A 13456-nucleotide genomic window follows, 5' to 3' on the forward strand; every position below is an offset into this window, starting at 1 on the left:
GTGCTCTAGCGGAGCCGAGTCCTTGGCCATCATGCGTGTGGTCGTGAAGCAGAATTTCTCGTCGCACATGGCCAATATGTTGGTGCAGGACATCATGAAGGCCATTGAAGTACTGGAGAAACACCACGTGCTGGTGGACACGGCCATGTCGTCGCCCAAGGCCGAGAAGAAGCACTTCAAGGACATTGTCCACTCGCTGCAGGCCAACCTCAAACACCAGAAGTCGGGCCTCACAACGCACGGTGTGTGCTAGCTCTTTCTAGCACAGTATGCGCGGCCAGGTGATAAGCCGACAAGTTATCGCGCATTTTAGTTGTAGAGGTTACATAAAGTGAATGAACGACGCGCAGTTTACTTAAGAAAAAAAAACATTCATAACGTGCAAGTATTAATCTTCAGTTTTGTGTCTTAAGTGTCGTCAGGGGACAGTGGCAAATATCGTCGCAGAAACTGCATGAGCTTTGTTGCAGGCTTGACGAATGGATCGGGAAAGTAAAATGTTGCCATGGCAACAAGCGCCTCGCAGAATTCGCTGTAGATCAACTCAAGCTGCTCGTCGTTTCCAGAAGAGGCTTCTTGGACATTGCGGAACACATTCAAGGCTTGATCCAGTGAGAATCTAGCACGTATCAAGTGATAATCTTGGACAAACGCCTGCCAGTCGACCATGCGCATGTACTTGTTGATCCCGTGTCCAGTATGTCGAGGCTTTGGCTTCGCTGGTCCAGTGGCTGTCATCATCAGCTCGCGTTCCTTTGCACAGTAACGTCGGAATATGATCCGAATTGTTTGGGAATGGCTGTGAATTGCGAGTTTCACGTCGGAACGATGCATCATAACTCGAAGCAGACTCGGATTTTGAAGAGCAATCGGTAGATGGCGTGTGACGAAGTACTCGACGCGTGCACTCAGTGGAGCAAGTTGTGGCTGGAATTGCTCGTTGCAAAGCTGAAGAAAAAGTTCGGCCAGGTCTTCAGGAGAGAAGAGTTGTTCGTATCCGTTAGCTACCAGTTCTTCGTCACGTAGAACAGGGAGAACATGGATCTCACGAGGCAAGCGAAGTATCTTGACAATATGCCACAAATCGTCGAGACTCATGGCATGTTTAATGTTTGCACGGAACGGAGTGTACAACCGGCGTATAACGCGTTGATGATTCTCGAAAACAGCACGAACTTGTGTAAGTTCAATGTCTGGATTATCCTCGACGCTGAATATTCGACGCATCGTGTTGTTGGTGAGAGAAATACACTCGTAGATTTGCTCTCGACTGTCTGATTGTCCACCAGGATTCGAAGATGTTGCCTCCTCTTTTGGGTTCGACGATTCAGAAGCCAGCTCGCTTGCTTGTTGCCACTGAGTGATCCGAAGTTCTTTTAATTGTTGATGCGTGGCGTCGAAGTATTTCAACTTTGCTGCTGTGGTTTTCACACATCTGTGTATATCCTCGATACTGTGTGTCAGTGTTTCAGTCATCTCGGGGGACAGGTGTCGGATTTTAGCAGTATGATACGTGTTTCCGTCTCCAACAGGGTTGCTCGTCCTCCGATTCACTTTCTCTCTTACTGGTGCAAGTAACGAGCTGTGAGCTGAAGGTTCAAACTGGTGCTGAAGAATCGGACGAATGGGAGTTCCTTGTGCGGTTCCTCGTCCCCTTAATACATCACCACTGTTATCACTAGAAGGATCCATCACTGGTTTCTGCGTTAAGCCCCGAGATTGCACCACCCCGGCAGAAATGAGCTGCTCCGAAAGTTGATTCCACGTATTGTATGCGGTGACTATCGGCTCGATGATGCGAAGCGAGTTGTTTGTCGAGCCATTGACCGCTGCCGTCGGTACAATGACTGGAGGTGACGGCGTTGGCATCCGTTGGTCGTTTTCGTCAGCAGGTTTATCCAGATCAACATCTTGAGGATTTTCGACTTCAAGGTCTTCGGTGGCCTTGACGACTGGACTCAGGTATGCGTTGTGGGTGAATGCACTCATGTCACCCGGAGAGAAGAGCAATGCACCATATTCAGTTGCGATATGAGCAAGAAGAAGTACAGTGAAGCCACGGGAATGGAGAGGAGAAATGTCGAAATCAGCTTCTTGAAGCAGTTGAAGATTTTCAAGCAATGGCGTCGGTGGCGGTGAGCGATTATTTAGTGATAAGATCGACTGCCTTTGTGTTGACGCACGCTTGAATTGTGAGCCACGAGATGTTGTCCTCAGCATCTCCGCTGACTTGTTCAATATCCAGGAGCGCTTGACTCCATTGATGACACCCAGGTCCCCTCTATCACTTCCTGCAGAGCCTTGAAGAACTGAACTAGGCATCGAACAGTTTGGAACAAGCGAGACTTCGTGAGCTTCAAGCATACGCGAGCTGAACAACTTGGAATGACTAGCGTAATGTTCGTCCTGGATTCGGATAGCGCGTAGAAGGTGGTCGTACTCTCGATCCACTTGCGAATTATCGTGCTGACTTTGTCGTCTCTCCTCGGTTTCTTGAAAGTGTGGTGTGAAGAGAACCTTCGTATTGGGTGCTCGTATGTGCTCACGCAAAGAAAGAAAGTGCTTTAGAAACAATCGCCCCGATAGTTCATCTTGCGAAATCGCTCCTGCCACCCTCCTACCAGAGGGACTACCTGTTGCGGCCACTGTTTCTTGTGGCGATATTGACTGTCCATTTTCACTAGGAGCTGCTCCAATTACAGCCGAGTTCGACCTCCCCGTAGCGGCAACAACTGAATGGACCCTTCCTCCAGATGTCGACGCTATTGTAGAAGAAGATGTCCGTCTCACTTCCATGTCTCGTAGCCGAGTGATCTCACCCAGACATTCAAGAAGCACACAGGAGGTTCCGGTATCCTGATCGTCATACACATCTTGGTCGGCTTGAGGTTCTTGACCCGATACTTGTTGTAGGAACCCAACACCGTGATAACCTCGCAGCAAAGACTCCAGAATAAGTGGCGGGAGACAAGCCACAGCTTCCACTCTCAGTTGCCCTTCTTGACAAACCTGGGCTTCTCGACGACGAGTTGTATCCAAGAACGTGCTCGCAGCTTTAATCCGCAGTTCTAGTTGTCGTGTCCACTCCTCGGCTTGATTGCGGTCACTCCTCATTGCCAGGTTGTCTGCCTGTGCTTTATCGCGCTGCACCGTGAGCTCCTCTGCCTGTCGTTTGACGGCTGTCAGACTCTGAAGATCAATTTGCAGTTGCTTTTGGACCCTTTCAATCCGATGTCTCGCAGCTTCGCGCTTCCACGCAGTGTAAACTTTTTGGAGCATGGCTCTGGGTGCGCTGTTGAACCAGTTCGAGTAATACGCGATATATTTTCTGTTGTTCTAACCACAGGTCCAGATTCTAGGTGTCAGCTTCTCAACAAGCACTACAAAATAACATGATGAGCAAACCTTCTTTTGAACCACAGCCACAGAATACCATTCGTGTAGGAGCATGCGAGCTAATGCGTACGTGCACTCGGACAGGAAGTGTCGAGACATAATATACACTTTATCGATGTCGTCGGCTAGAACGTCATTGCGGTCTTCCCTCCACTCCCTGACACATATTTCGTATACTTAGAGATATACTTTATAGTCTTAAAATTCTGGCGACTTACTTATCCTTTCGAAGTGTCTGAAGTAGACGCTTGTGGTGTTTAACCAATGCAAAATACGGCAAGCCATCACGTGAGTATATGGACTGAACAAGCTCAGCTCTCAACACACGAAACAGCGGTGCATATGGACCGAAGTGCGGGGTGAGATCTTCTACTCTTTTCGAAATCGATCACAGTATCAACATAGCAAATAAGTGAAAATCCACTGAAGCCTTCACATTATCTGTACAGCTCAAAAGGAAACGTACCAAGAACTTTGCAGCTAAAGGTTGTGACCAGCTCGTTTGGTCGCGGAAGGTTAGCTGTTCGTCGCTGTAGTTCCTCGAATCCCACTTCATACCGCACAGCTGCACAGTCAATGTCAGTAGAGCCCAAGTGATACAGCGCTGGAAACCCATCTACGAGTGCCCTTAGCTTACCAACAGATTTAAAGGTGCGTCGATCAGCTTCAAACTGTCGAAGCCATTGGTCCATGAACAAGCGAGCAATGGTCGATTGGTTGAGCTCTGCCAATGGATCTGCCTTCACTGCATCGTCCATTGTTTGTATTAGCTCATGCAAGGGCAATTCTACATGCCGAGGTGTTGATACTGTTGTTGTCAATTGATTGGGGTGGGTTGATTCTAAATGGTGTTCCTTCCTTGTCAACATTGGAAGCTTGGAAAAACGCAGTGATCTCTGTGGGGAGAAAGCCTCAGCTACTGGGATCTTCGTCTCGCTCGTTCGAAGTCTCCGCCTTCTCGGAGTTTGCTGTCGTCTCCCATTGTTAGCTCCACGTTCATCAGTGCTAGGCCTCTGAACCAGGAACGTGAGAGGGTTCACGGTACTGGCAAGACCTAGTGCATCAGGTCCAGCACGAGCTTTGGCACTACCGGGTAATGCAGCGGACCCGATTGGATGTCGTACTCGTACCTTCTTGTTGCCGGTAGAGGCTCCGAGATGCTGCATTCTACCGATACTCCATCAATGCGAAACGACGTACTTGTACATACACCCCCGCATATCCGATTGTTTAAAATTACACGGGGTACACATTGTGTAACCCTACTACTGACAGGAATGTGTGGGCGCGCACGGTGTACGTTGGCGCGAGAGGAGGTTGCTGAAGCTGCAGGCGTCGCACTTGAAGAGTTTAAGGATGGAGACAAATGTGCGTGGGGAGATGAGGTGTTTTGGTTGGCTCATAATGGCGAGGAAGTGCTAACATTGTTTTTGATTTGGTCGCTTTATGTGGGGTCTTTTTCTTCAGATAAGCCAGTAGAAAATATGGGACCTGGAAGATACGGGCCGATCCTTTTGCAACGTGGAGGAGCAAAGGTCGAAGGCGAGACGAAGATGAAGACACGACTACAAGCCATGCGGGTTCGTGCTGGGAGCTGCTGTAACTACTTGTTGAGAGATTGCACTGACGGGATAGCATTGAAGTGGGGCCTAGTTCCGTCCTTCACCAAGGCGACTGCAAAGCCAGACCACTTTCTAATGTTTAACGCCAGGTACAAAAGTACCATCCTATTGGGCTGAGGAGAGCGCCGAATTGACCTGATGCGTATATCTACAGATCCGAAAATCTACAGGAGCGACCAGCGTTTAAGCGGTTGTTGGAGTCGAAGAGATGTGTGGTGCTGTGTGAAGGGTAAGCAAGCTGCAGCGCTGTCTTTTATCAGCCGTATTTTGCACTCATTAACTTTGCCTTTTTTTGATTACGTGAGGAAGGTATTACGAGTGGCAACAAGTGGATAAAAGAGAGAAGCAGCCGTATTATTTCTACCGAGACGGCATCCCGATGAAGGTAAGCCTTCGAAGTATGACGAGTTGACAAGACACCTGACAATTTAAGCCCTCTTTAGTTTGCAGGTCTGTACGATCAGTGGAGGAATGAAGCAGGAGAATTGATGTGCACCTACACCATCCTCACCACTGCGGTTGCGCCGGAGCTAAAGTGGCTGCACACCCGCATGCCGGTACGGACGTCGCTGGGAAATATTGTATCGCTGACCTAAAGGTAGATTTGACGTGTTGTATTAGGTCATTTTGTCCGATGAAAGTGTTGATCGGTGGCTTTCGGGCGCCAAGTTTGAAGATCTTAAAGACTTATTAACATCTTATCGCTCTACCGAATTGAAATGGCACCCCGTGGACAAGAAAGGTAAGCATAAAGTCTTAGCAAAAGCGTACTCCAAGTGTTTGATGATTGAAATTCCACTAACCTCGTTCAAACGGTGATATTTTCTTGCACTGCAGTTGGATCGATGCAATTTCAAAGCGAAGACTGCGCCAAGAAGGTCAATATCAAGCATGCAGGTATGCACTTTACTACACATACGTACAGTACATACATTTGAATATGGACTCCAAATTCGTAGGTGACATTAAGGCCTTTTTCGGATCTAAGAGAGTGAAGCAAGAGCCCTTTGCGACTATGCACAAGACTCAAGTCAAGGCTGAAGAGGAAATAATTAGCGATACTGCAACCAGTCCGCTGCCTAAGAGCGAAGAGCACGACAATGAAGACAACACGCCCAAGAAAGAGTTCAAGCAATTTCCCACTAAGTTCGTTCCAGCCTCAACGCTTCTCAACAAACGTCCCGGCGACGACAATCAGGACTCTCCGTCATCAACATCTCCCAGCAAACGCCGCCGTGTGTTGTCTCCATTGAAGGCGAAATCTCCTGCCAAAATGAGCAAGTTGAAGTCGCCATCGGGCCCAAAACAGTCGTCACTGGACTTTTTTTTCGGCAAGGGCTCAAAATGAGACCTATTTTCAAATAACATATACCATCTAAACCGCTCACTTTTTGAATATGTAAACTCCTGAAATTCGATCAAGTCCCCCTCGACAACAGTGACCTCCATTCCGCGATTGCCGCGGTCCTCAAAGCTTGTTTAATTGCCGCCACTCTTGCGGTTTATCTGGTGGTTATTTGGCCGTAATAGAGGTGTATTTATCTTCAACTACTCCTTACGCGTGTGGAGGTGCAAGTTATATTTGCATAGAGTGAGTATCCCCCACGCAACGTGGTTTTGGCCGAGTCGACTTCCGGCATGGAGATGAACAAGGGAGAGGCCGAGAAATGCCTCGAAATCGGCAAAAAGCACTTGCGTCTTGGTAATTGGGATAAGGCCATCAAGTTCTTCGAAAAATCGCATCGTATGTATCCACTGCCGGGTGTGGAGGCGATGCGCGATCGAGCAAAGGCAGAGATGGAGAAGGAGGCGACACCCAGCGCACAGCCCACGTCGCCACGTGGCGCTGCGCCATCTAGTGCGGGAATGCGGCACCGAACAGCTCCAGCTGCACCGTCGAGATCGCCATCCTCGGAGCCCTCTCGGCCATACACGGCCGATCAGCTGCAGATGGTGCGCAAGATCAAGGCCTGCAAGAACCATTACGAGGTGCTGGCTGTGCAGCAGACTGCCACAGAGAATGAGGTCAAGAAAGCGTACCGCAAGGTAAGCGGATTATATTTCTTTATTCTGGTGATACCTGGCTAACGTTGGCTGTTGCGTAGCTGGCTCTGAAGCTGCATCCGGACAAGAACAGCGCGCCGGGAGCGGAGGATGCGTTTAAGGCGGTAGGAAAGGCGTTTGCGGTTTTGAGCGACCCTGACAAGCGCGCACATTATGACCGCTATGGCGACGATGCACCAGTGCACCAGCAGCAACCCCAGGGACGCAGATACGCCCAGGAAGAGGATATCACTCCGGAAGAGATTTTCAACATGTTTTTCGGCGGCGGCTTCCGTCCACGTGGACGCCGGCCACAGCAGCAGCAAGCCCGTGGACATCAGCAGGAACCGCGTGGTGGCATGGCGAATCTGGCTCAGTTCCTTCCGCTGTTGCTGATCTTCGTAATGTCGCTGCTCTCGATCCCGTCGACCCCCGAGATGCCGTTTAGCTTAAACCCGACCCCACAGTTTAACGTCCAGCGTGCGACGCAGATGGCCAATGTGGTCAAGGGTATCCCGTACTACGTAGAGCGCGATTTTGAACAGCGGTATACTACCCACTGGCGTGATCTCTCACGAGTAGAGCAAATGGTGGAACAGGCACATGTATCCAAGCTGTCGGAGAGCTGCGAGAATCTTAAACTGCGTCAGAAACGGATGATCTATCGAGCTCGTAACTCTCGCAGCGAAGACCGCGAAGCTGCCATGCGTAGGGCGCTGGAAATGAAGATGCCTCCGTGCGATGAGCTACGTAAACTCCGACGAACGCGGCGTTATTGATCACCATACACGGGAGGTATGCTGTCATATTCAGTTTTAGAAGACGGAAGTGGTGGGCATCTGTAATCGCTCCACGCTCGCGAGAATAGGATACTGGTAGTCGAGGGACAGCCGACATGTCAATACACATATGAAGCAGTATTAAACGTTGCAATCGATGTTGATCTCGGCGTAGGTACATGTATTTCTTTTAAGAATCTAGCTGAAGCTACAAATATCCAACTTCTCTACTTTACATCCTCTACAAAGTCATACAGTAATAATCAGCATATCACGCGACATTTCTAAGTTGAAAGTCAAGCCAGGCCGATACAAGGGGACGAGACGAGTATGGCGTCGAACGAACTGGCGGCGATCCTAGCGCGGCGCCGCGCCAAGGCCGGTGGGGAGAGTGAACCTCCTGTGCCAGCAGTGGAACCCAGCGCTTCCGCTGCGCCAGGGACGGCCCCATCGGCTGCTAGAAGCTCCATCGCGGAACGGATCGCACGTCTCAAGCAACAGAGCGCGGCAGCTAGCGCCGCCGAGGCAACGCCCCCCGCGCCGCGATTTAATCACCCGTCACCGGCTTCGGAGCCGTCGGAGCAGCTTCTAGCGAGTCACAGCAGCGCTGGCAGCATGAGCGACGCGAGTGTAACGTCAGCAGCTTCCGAACCGGTTGACACGTCTTCGGTGGCGGCAGCACAGGAGGCTGCGGGTATCCGTAAAGCTTCTAGTAAGATCCAGCAGCTACAAGGCAGTCTTGGTATCAATGTGAATACATTCGGACGTCCGGGGGGAGCATCCAGTGGAGGATATCGGAGTGCCCAAAGGGAGTCTATTATGAGCACAGGAGAGGAACAATATGGACACACGCAGCACGCCATGGGTGTTGCCATGCCCGGTATGACGGGATCGGCGATTCCTATGCCTGGATTAGCAAAGGGTGGCTTCAGACTGCCTGGGATGGCAGCTGGAGGTGAACAGAGTGCCGAAGCCCCAGCAGCAGCTCTGGATGATTCTCATGTGCGTTGGGTTTGGATTGATATCTTTGATATTCACATGCTGCAGTACTAACTTTGAGTGATGACTGAACAGACGACAATGAACCGTGTTGCTGGTCCCAAGCGCCGTGGCCCGACACGACCACCACCTGGAGCATTCCGAATTCCTGTAAAGATAAGCTGGTGCTTATGTGGGTGGGATTCCATGAACTAATTTTCGTGTTATTATCATTGCAGACGATGGCTGCACCGATTATCGATAACGTCCAGCCCTCTCAAGCCCCCGCAACTGAACCTTCAGTCGCTACTGCGCCTACACCCGCTGAAGTTGTTGAGCCGAAAGCTCCTGAAGCTCCTGTCTTGGTTTCGCCTCCAGCACCCGAACCTGCAAATTTGTTCGGAAGCCCGGCTTCACAATCTGTGTACTCTCCAGCTCCGGTTCAGTCCACCTTTGCGGCACCTACACCCGCGCCCGCACCGGTACGAGCACCAACACCGGCACCGACACCTGCTGTCTCAGCGACACTGCACAAGGTACCGGAACCAATGGTGGCCCAACCCATGAAGCCTTATCAGATCGAGGATGATGATCCGTATGCGCCGAAATACGATGCCTCTACGGAGCAGTACTCATATGCTCCGACAGGATTCCCTAACGCGCTGATGGCGAATTTCTCCATGGACGAACTGTCACTTGACGACAAGCCAAAGTCGAAACCAGAGATCACGTCGACTCCGTCCTCGACCTCCGCTTCGTCTCTGTTTGGCACGCCTGCCCCAGCTCCAGAGCCCACTCCGAAGCTTTCGTTTCCTCCTCCGGCTGCAGCAGTTGAAGCTCCTAAGCCAGCACCCGCACCAGTGTTCACCTTTGCACCTCCTCCAGTTCCTGAACGAGCTCCGTCACCGACTCCTGTGTCTACACCACTGGAAGCTGCAACAACCGCTCCGACCCGTGCCCCAGTGCCTTCAGCGATGCCTGCTCCAGTGGCGTCAACATCAGCTCCGACACCTGTGGCGCCCACACCGACACCGACACCGACACCCGCACCGACACCGGCACCTACACCTGTTCTCGTACCAACCCCGGCGGCATCTACGCCTGCACCGACGTCAGGATCGTTCCTGTTCGGTGCTACTGCTGCAGTTGCGGATGATGACGAGTCGAGCGAGAGCGACTGGAGCGATGATGACGGTGGAAGTCAGTCGCTATTTGGCTCGCAGAATGCAGCTCCCAAACCTGCGGCTGCCGCTCCTTCCCCAGTCTTAGTTGCGCCTTCACAGCCCACGCCTGAGCTTCGCCAGGCCCCAGTCCCTGTCAGCGGCAGCCTCTTCGGAGAACCGTCCAGCGCACCGGCACCAACCGCTGCCGCTCCGGCCCCTGGCTTCGTGCAGACGACACCTCAGGCTGCCATTCCACCGGCACCTTACAGTTCACTTTTCGGTGGGGCTGTGAGAAGCAGTGAAAGCGAAAGCGACAGTGACGACGAAGGCGGTCTTTTCGGCACCGGAGTGCCATCGAAGCGGTAAGCCCCGCTCAACTGACCCCTAGCACTCATCAACACAAGAGACGGCGTGAAATGCAAGCACGAACAGGCAGACATAGAGGTTTGCTCAGTCAACAAGCAGCATTGACCGTCAAAAGTGCTACGCTGTACATGCTTCAAGCTAACGTTACGTGAATCTTTTCTCATTTTTTGTTACGAATTTTGGGCAACATTTTGCTGTGCCATTTCTTGCTCGATTTTTTCATCAACTTTTGTCTTCACACGAGCTCCACGTTAGTCGACGGAACGCAGCGAACGGGTAACGCGACATCTTGACAACTTCATGTAACCAGGACGGACCAGCAGGGGGCTCGAGACCAACACCATATCGAGAAACACGGGGAGCAAGGAGGGACAGCAGGTTGAACCGCACCACAGCAGCAAACACGGCGTCTCGACATCAAAAACGCAACTTCCATCGGTCTACCGCCAAAAAATATGCAGAATATGCACATGCAAAAGTGAAAAAGCAGTCAATATATCGGGCAAAACGCAAAGCCACGGACGCCAGATTGCGACTGTGAAGCAAGTCCCGCCAACTTGTCCTCCCTTTCCTTCGTGTCTTCTCTCCCAAATCAACACCTCGCTTTTCATCAATCCTCCTGCCGTCGTTTTGCAGGTCCTGTTGCGACAGCTCTCTCTCGTTCACCGCCTACCACAGCTGGGCAGGTGCGAGCCTCTCCGTGTTGATGTACAACATGTCTTCGATCTTGAAGTAGCGGCCCCAGAAGTAGGCCTTGGAGCCGCCAACAGCTCCCCTTCTGACCCTGCGCGGTCACCAATCGTTGCACAGGCAGATAGGCCGGTGAGTCTGGGTGCAGGAACGTCTTGCGAGAACGCGCCTTGTTGTACACCAGCATAGGGTGAAATGGTACTGAGAGATCCGTCACTCTCCACGGCCACCTGGATCTTGTAGATCTCACCGAGCGAGCCCTCGGCATCGCCCTCCTCGTTGGTGGTCATTCGGATTACAGCTTGGTACGGGAACTCCTGGAGCTTGGACGCAGGCTCGTCCAGCTTGACAGGCAGCCATACCATATCGTCTGTGGCCCCAGAGGCCTCTGGACCACCGTCACGCAGCGACTTAGCGTCCCCGCCGACTGTCATGAGCTTTACAGGCGTCTTGTCCTCTTCCGAAGGCGAGTTCATGCCCAACTTGTGCATGTAACGCTTGACACGCTTAAAGGGAACACGAGCAAACTTTCCACCATGCGATAGAACCTGGTCGTGTACGCGCTTGACGCCAAATCCAGGATGTGCAAATTTGACAGCCTTGATCAGCGCAGTCAGCTCGTCGGCGTCCACGTCGTCGGGGCCGCGTGAGGGTGACGGAGTCGGTGACGAGTGTGGAGGAGACTGCTTGGGTGTCTGCGGCGCGGAGCCGTTCTTCTTGGGACTTGCGCCGGCCATAGTTTTGTAGAGGAGCACCTATAGATACTCAATGGGCTGCGCAGATTGAGGACTGGTGCACAGATATCCGGGGGGAAGATCGGAGACTGAGTTGCGAGATGAGCTGGAATTTCAGCTCAAAAATAAGGAAGACGCACTTAAGCGAAGTAAAATGAGCCCAGGTCTACTCATTCTCACGTCACAGACCGACAGAAATCGTGCATGCATCATATTTAAAATTGTGGTAGCTCCTGTACATGCAGCAGACAAAGAGCATGTGACGAAGAACTCGAGGAATGGCTGCCACTAACAGTTTAGGGACAGCACCCCTGCTTTCTGTGCTGCCGGCTTACTGTAAGCTGGATCTTCACTCACGAAATAATCGAGTTTCGTCAATGCATTATCGTTTCATCAGGTCAAGACGTTTCGGTGGTCAGCAAATAAAACTCCGTAAGTCGGCACAAGGGATAAATTGCTTTTATGAAGGGAGCGATGCCACTACTAATGAAAGTCAGCTGATTATTATGGTCTTAGAGAGCGGCGGTGACCAAGGCGAACCCCAGCCATTCAGGACAGGACTAAGCTTAAGAGAAAAAAGTATCCTTCACTGAAGATACCTTTACATGACCTATTTTCAAGATCCCATTCCGCAAAATGGGCAACCTGATCTACGTTGACCTCGACACTTCAGTCTACAGTTCGTGCGCTGGACGGCTCCCGTGCCGTCTGCATTGCGTCACAGCCTCGGCGCAGAACGAGTGGCGACGAGGACGTCTTATTCGCTGGCGTAGTGGGTGGAGCATCGTTCACCCAGTCGCACAAGCTGGAGTGGCAAGTTGCCATTGGCAACTCGGTTCAGCGGTACCGTACTCTTCGATGCTACGTAAGACTTGCAGACGTTCGACGTAATATACATGTAGTGACACGTACCATGGTGAGAGACACAAGATGGAGAAGGAGACTGGGAAAGAGCTCCTATAATCTCCGCTGCCTTGTGTGCCCTACGCTCAGCGTAGTACGTTGAGTCAGCGGCTGAAGGACACTTTTCAAGGACATGCAAGTTTAGCAACGACGATGAGCAAGTTAGTAACTGGCATAAGCAAGCGACCGTCATTTTCCTGCCACGTCAGTGTCGCCACAACGAGTGTGGTCAAAGTGATCACTGACCGTACGCGAAGCCACCTCGGAGCGGAAGGAAACGGTCTTATTGTGCAAAGACCGCTCACTAAAGCAAAAGAGCTACACACGAAGACGGGCACTTCTGAATTTCGCCAACACGGGCCGTCAAGACGCTCTCTTGCAAAGCCACGGTTGCGCCAGCGCGGTGTGTGATTGTGAGAGGACGGCTTTTCATCTACAGAGTGATCCCTATCACTGTCCGGATGGCATTGACCGTTGATGCTTTGAAGTAAATAGCGGAGACTGCTCTCACCGAGCAGATTTCCATGGTTTAATCGTTCATCGTTGTGTCCCGGGATTGTGTCGCGTGTTGATAGCGCTGGAAGAGCGGACTGCAGCCGTTCAAACAGTGAAACAGCTGGAAGTGCAGCGGCGACTGGGCCGAGGCGCAAGTGACTGGCTTGACAGACTGCTGTGGCGAGCATGCGGCATTCGCACACTGCACCCCCAACGCTCGACGTGTTTTACACGCCGACTTGTTCACCAGGCGGAAAAAAACTGGATATTATATATAATTGCACAGG

The 13456-nt window shown here is 51.6% G+C and overlaps 6 protein-coding genes across 6 annotated transcripts in view; 4 read left to right on the forward strand and 2 right to left on the reverse strand.

Moving 5' to 3' along the window:
• PITG_02594 (glutamate decarboxylase) overlaps positions 1–385 on the forward strand; it is a gene marked incomplete at both ends in the record, with an annotated part of 1660 nt that extends 1275 nt beyond the window's left edge. The window contains one exon of the mRNA XM_002907464.1: positions 15–385. Within this exon, the coding sequence (XP_002907510.1) occupies positions 15–253 (239 nt within the window). The remainder of the gene's footprint in view (positions 1–14) is intronic.
• A 23-nt stretch (positions 386–408) lies between these two features.
• PITG_02595 (uncharacterized protein) lies at positions 409–4562 on the reverse strand (the record flags this gene model as incomplete). The annotated part of the gene is made up of 5 exons (XM_002907465.1): positions 409–3336; positions 3406–3553; positions 3615–3770; positions 3859–3961; positions 4034–4562. 5 exons carry the CDS (start codon positions 4560–4562, stop codon positions 409–411), a joined length of 3864 nt encoding a protein of 1287 aa, XP_002907511.1.
• A 111-nt stretch (positions 4563–4673) lies between these two features.
• On the forward strand, positions 4674–6399 carry PITG_02596 (DC12 family protein; the record flags this gene model as incomplete). Its single annotated transcript, XM_002907466.1, has 9 exons — positions 4674–4764; positions 4864–4976; positions 5040–5107; positions 5173–5247; positions 5328–5403; positions 5462–5575; positions 5640–5760; positions 5856–5915; positions 6125–6399. The coding sequence occupies 9 exons, from the start codon at positions 4674–4676 to the stop codon at positions 6364–6366; spliced, it is 960 nt and encodes a 319-aa protein (XP_002907512.1).
• A 79-nt stretch (positions 6400–6478) lies between these two features.
• PITG_02597 (DnaJ subfamily B protein) lies at positions 6479–7840 on the forward strand (the record flags this gene model as incomplete). Its single annotated transcript, XM_002907467.1, has 2 exons — positions 6479–7064; positions 7124–7840. The coding sequence occupies 2 exons, from the start codon at positions 6657–6659 to the stop codon at positions 7838–7840; spliced, it is 1125 nt and encodes a 374-aa protein (XP_002907513.1).
• A 298-nt stretch (positions 7841–8138) lies between these two features.
• Positions 8139–10516, forward strand: PITG_02598 (uncharacterized protein; the record flags this gene model as incomplete). The annotated part of the gene is made up of 2 exons (XM_002907468.1): positions 8139–8842; positions 9058–10516. 2 exons carry the CDS (start codon positions 8171–8173, stop codon positions 10345–10347), a joined length of 1962 nt encoding a protein of 653 aa, XP_002907514.1.
• A 169-nt stretch (positions 10517–10685) lies between these two features.
• On the reverse strand, positions 10686–11848 carry PITG_02599 (uncharacterized protein; the record flags this gene model as incomplete). The annotated part of the gene is made up of 1 exon (XM_002907469.1): positions 10686–11848. One exon carries the CDS (start codon positions 11772–11774, stop codon positions 11010–11012), a length of 765 nt encoding a protein of 254 aa, XP_002907515.1.
• Positions 11849–13456: the final 1608 nt, after the last annotated feature.

This window comes from Phytophthora infestans, genomic scaffold, assembly GCF_000142945.1.
Source record: "Phytophthora infestans T30-4 supercont1.3 genomic scaffold, whole genome shotgun sequence".
NCBI classification, from domain to species: Eukaryota; Oomycota; class Peronosporomycetes; order Peronosporales; family Peronosporaceae; genus Phytophthora; species Phytophthora infestans.